This window comes from Staurois parvus, unplaced genomic scaffold, assembly GCF_062004578.1.
Source record: "Staurois parvus isolate SC_StPar_1 unplaced genomic scaffold, SC_StPar_1.0 ptg000652l, whole genome shotgun sequence".
In the NCBI taxonomy this organism is placed as follows: Eukaryota; Metazoa; Chordata; class Amphibia; order Anura; family Ranidae; genus Staurois; species Staurois parvus.
The window spans coordinates 2,160,351-2,165,000 of record NW_028318448.1 but is presented as its reverse complement, the minus strand read 5'-3'; the positions used below and the strand labels follow the sequence as shown (position 1 = coordinate 2,165,000).

The 4,650-nt window shown below is 42.5% G+C and overlaps 1 protein-coding gene across 1 annotated transcript in view; it reads right to left on the bottom strand.

Annotated features, from left to right (window-relative positions):
• BMP5 (bone morphogenetic protein 5) overlaps positions 1-2,801 on the bottom strand; it is a 185,202-nt gene extending 182,401 nt beyond the window's left edge. The window contains exon 1 of the mRNA XM_089694137.1: positions 1,812-2,801. Coding sequence (XP_089550263.1) covers positions 1,812-2,277 — 466 coding nt within the window. The 5' untranslated portion in view covers positions 2,278-2,801. The remainder of the gene's footprint in view (positions 1-1,811) is intronic.
• Between the last annotated feature and the right edge of the window lie 1,849 nt (positions 2,802-4,650).

The window sequence follows — 4,650 nt, the reverse complement described above, 5'->3', positions numbered from 1 at the left end:
TCTGTTTAATAATAATAATAATAATAATAATAATAATAATAATTGTAACTGTAATGTCTACCTTCATTTTGTAAAACGCTGCGCAAACTGTTGGTGCTATATAAATTCTGTTTAATATTAATAATAATAATAATAATAATAATTGTAACTGTAATGTCTACCTTCATTTTGTAAAGCGCTGCGCAAACTGTTGGCGCTATAGAAATCCTGTATAATAATAATAATAATAATTGTAACTGTAATGTCTACCTTCATTTTGTAAAGAGCTGCGCAAACTGTTGGCGCTATAGAAATCCTGTATAATAATAATTGTAACTGTAATGTCTACCTTCATTTTGTGAAGTGCTGCGCAAACTGTTGGTGCTATATGAATCCTGCATAATAATAATGACCATACACTATACAATCTGATTGTACAATCTTCAAAAGGTCCCATTAGCACCTGTGCATCAGCTGCATTTTATTTGCCAGGCGTTATGACGCACTATACTATTCCGCACACCCCATAACACTGAACAACCAGTAGAAAATCGTATGGGTCCTATTTTCTGAATCGTGCTAGAAATCATTGCAGAGATATGAAAACCACATATTTTTTTAACATTAGGATTCTATGCACATATGTTTTGGAGTGTTGCAGCAGTACACTGTGAATGGGCCTTTCGGTTCATTTTCATTCCAAGCATCCAGTGTGCAGTTCTATATGCACGTTCACAAGCGTTTGCAAAACATTTGCTTTTTTTTATATAGGCCTCATTCACAAGGCCATAAAAAGCCATTTACAGCCCTTTTTTCATTTACGGATCTGAACGCAGCTGCATTGTTTTCAATAGAGACATTCACACAGGTGCCTAAAATATGCACTGTGCTCAGATCTGAAATTCAAAATTCATAAATCTGCATCTGAGGACATGCATATACATGTATACCATTAAAAAATGAACAGGACAATTTTTATGCATTAAAAAAACATGTTTTCCCCTCACATTGATGTTTTATTGCGTTTACACATCATTATGTGCGTTCTGGTGTAGAAAAAATTCATGCTGCTGTCCTGTGTTCAAAGTACTGGAACAGAATGCAAGGGTGTGCACTAGAATGATTAGAAAACATGGATATTACAGTGCATGCTTTGGGGATGCGTTTATAAAATTGCACTGACTGCATCTGGTGTTAAGGATCTACCTTCATCTATATAGTAGTGCAAGGGCTTACCTGATTTGATTCTAATTAAATGGATTGTTTGGGTTTGTCCTCATACTAGATCGTTTTGTTCAATCAGAAGGAGATTTTACAGAGATTGTACAATCAAATTGTATAAAATGGATGCTTTGATTCTTTTTTTTTTTTTTTAAAGCACTAGAACACAATGCGATGGTGTAAACTAGGGTGATTATAAAACTTCGATTTTATTGTGCATGCATTTAGAATATGGCCAAAACAATGCTCCAAATTGTACCTGGTGAAAAGGAGCCCTAGATCTACCATCAGCTATATAGTACAAGGGCTTGCCTTGATACTAATTAAATTGGCTGCTTACATTTGTCCTCATATTAAGTAGATTTGGTCAATATTACAGTACATAGATTGTACAACCAGGTTGTATACTGTATGGTCATCTTGTGGATACGTTATTGGAACATAGGTAGACACAGAATTTGTGTTTTCTGATAGAGGTGATTGTACATTGTGATCAGTACTGCTTGGACCTGAAGAAGGGGACATTCCCAGAAAGCTTGTCTTCAAAATTGTATGTTAGTGCAAATAAAAAAAGTATCACGGACAGTACTGAATTATTTTGTGATACATACCAAGGTTGACAAAGCTCATGACCATATCAGCATCATTGAGAAAGTTGGTGTCATGTAGACTGGCCAAAGGTGGGCTTTGGGTGGTCAGTGGGGCTGTGCGATAAGCTTGGGCTTTCCGAGAATAACCATTAGCTACTGTTGGGTATCCCTTTCTCAGTCCCCGGCTCTCCATCATAGATCCACTCAGAGTATACCCCATCATGTCATGCTCTTCTTCATTAGCCATGACATTGTAGAGGTCCAGCATGAACAAAGGTGCTGAAGAAGCCTGCTTGCCAGGAGAGAATGGCCTGGGTCTATGGGGCAAGCCTAGGATGGAGAGGATCTCTCTTTGGATCTCCTTTCGCTCATGATTCCTCAGTCTTCTGTAAATAAAACTGGAATGGACATGGCTTTCCCCTAAACCTTGTACAAGGCAGCAAAAGCCCCAGATCAAGGCCACTGCTATCACTCTGAGCAGATCCATGTCCCAAGAGCTGACACTCCAACGCTTCTCCCTTGTAGTAAGTATCTGTTAGAGCTGAGTGCACTTCAGAGCAGTCAACTGGACTGTGTCATCAGTCCATGGAGCATCTCTGGAGATAAGTTGTGGAGATGTCACCACCACCACTGGCCAAGTCAAGTCGTCCTACCCTCTTAGTGCGCCTGCTTGCTGAAGATACAAGTCCTGGGGGGAAGCAGAGCTGGCCATTCCCATGTTAACCAGTAGAAGAGCAGGCTTCCTGAGAGAGATCCTACGTTTCAGCAAGCTCCGACACCTTGAACTGGCTCTCAGACAGGCTCAGGTCCTGCACAGGCGTCTTGATAACGTTACCATGTGTTTCCTTTCATCCATCGGCAAATGAAAAAGCAGGAGGACCTCATGAACACACAGTTCCAGATGAATTCTTCTGCAGAATTTAGCCACAAACGAAGGAAAGTCCATGCAAAAGCCTTGCTGTGTCTGTTCTTTCCACCTACATGTAGTGCTCACATAAATATACAACTCTCTTCTGCTGAGATCTAAAGACCAATGTAAGCAAAAACCCTGCTGGGAAAGAAGAGGCTTCTCATTGTAATCTGAGCCTAGGAAGGCAAAGCTCCATTAACCCTTCCAGCTGACTTCAACTTTCTTCCCTTTTAGTTCTCACTGCAGGCAGAGCCTAACTGTTCCCTAACAGAGTAGGTCAGGGACTCCTCTAATATATATAATATATATATATATCCAGGAAAGTCCCCACATCCCAAAATGTATATCAATATGCTGACTTTATTCAGAGCATGATAAGAATTGCACAACAGTTTTGAGCATCCCCACTCTTGCTCAGGTGCATATGTCACACATGCACCTGACAAAGAGCAGGGATGCTCATTGTTGTGCAATACTCTGAATCATTTCAGCATATTGAGCAATACATTTTGGGATGTGGATACTTTAGTTAATAGTATTGTGAAAGTTTGGAACCTGACAGTTGCCTGCCTCCTAAGGAGACATGCAGCTCACCTGCTTATGCCTAGGTACACACGATTAGAAAATTGGAAGAAAAATACCACTTTCGAAGCGATTGTATGATAATCCGATTGTTAGTACACAACTTTCGAAAGCCGATCACAACAGTTCATGAAAAATTATCTGAAGGGACGAACACGAAAATGTTTAACGTACAATACCAGAACAAACGATTTTTATTTAATCAGTACAGTATTTGTCAAAAAAAATTGGAAGACTAAAGCAGGCCATACATGGGTCGAATTCTGAAAGAATTTTCTTTAGAAAATTGGATATTTTGTGCGTTCTGTAATCCGATGGTGCTACCATTGATTCCAAAATTTGACCAACCAAGACTTTAATTTCACCTCATGTTGCTACAGAAAAGAATTTTCATGGCCAACAATTTTCTTTTCTTTCCAGGTCACTGCTCATGGTCATTTCTTTTTCAATTACATTTCTCGTACTATTCTCCCATCATTGATTTTACATTTTTTTGTTTTTCCAAAAATTTCCAACATGCCCAATCACGCTAACTACTTGCTGACCGCAGATAGCCAAATGATGGCTACACTGAGGCTGGCCAGTTCTGGGAGGGTGTCATATGATGTCCTCCCAGAACGTGCTCTCCTGTACACCCCCAGGGGTGTGCACCCGGTGATCTCCATGATTGCTGTGTCCTACGGACGTGATGTGGTAAAAGGCCAATCACAGCGGCCTTTTACCACGTGATCAGCCGTGTCCAATGACACGCTGATCACAGAAAAATGCAATTCTCGCTGTCAGATCGTGAGGAAAGTACTGCCGAGAACCGGCAGTTGTTAGAGCAGGGATCGGCACCGATCATCAGGGCACTGATGATCAGTGCCCTGATGATCGGTGCCTAGCAGTGCCACCCACCAGTTCTGCCCACTTGTGCCCAGCAGTGCACCCACCTGTGCCCAGCAGTGCACCCACCAGTGCCACCCAGCAGTGCCACACACCTGTGCCACACACATGTGCCCACCAGTGCCACCCAGAAGTGCCACCCACCTGTGCCCAGCAGTGACACCCACCTGTGCCCACCAGTGCCACCCACCAGTGCCCATCAGTGCAGCCCAGTGTTGCCAGTCAGTGCCACCAGTCAGTGCCCAGCGGTTGTGCCAGTCAGTGCCAAGCAGTTGCGCCAGTCAATGCCTAACAGTGCCTTCAGTCAATAGCTAGCAGTGCCGCCAGTCAGTGCCCAGCAGTGATGCCAGTCAGTGCTACCTATCAGTGCTGTCTATCAGTACCCATCATCAGTGCCGCCTATCAGTGCCACCTATCAGTGCCGCCTATCCGTGCCACCTCATTGGTGCTGCCTATCAGTGCCGCCTATCAATGCCGTTCAGT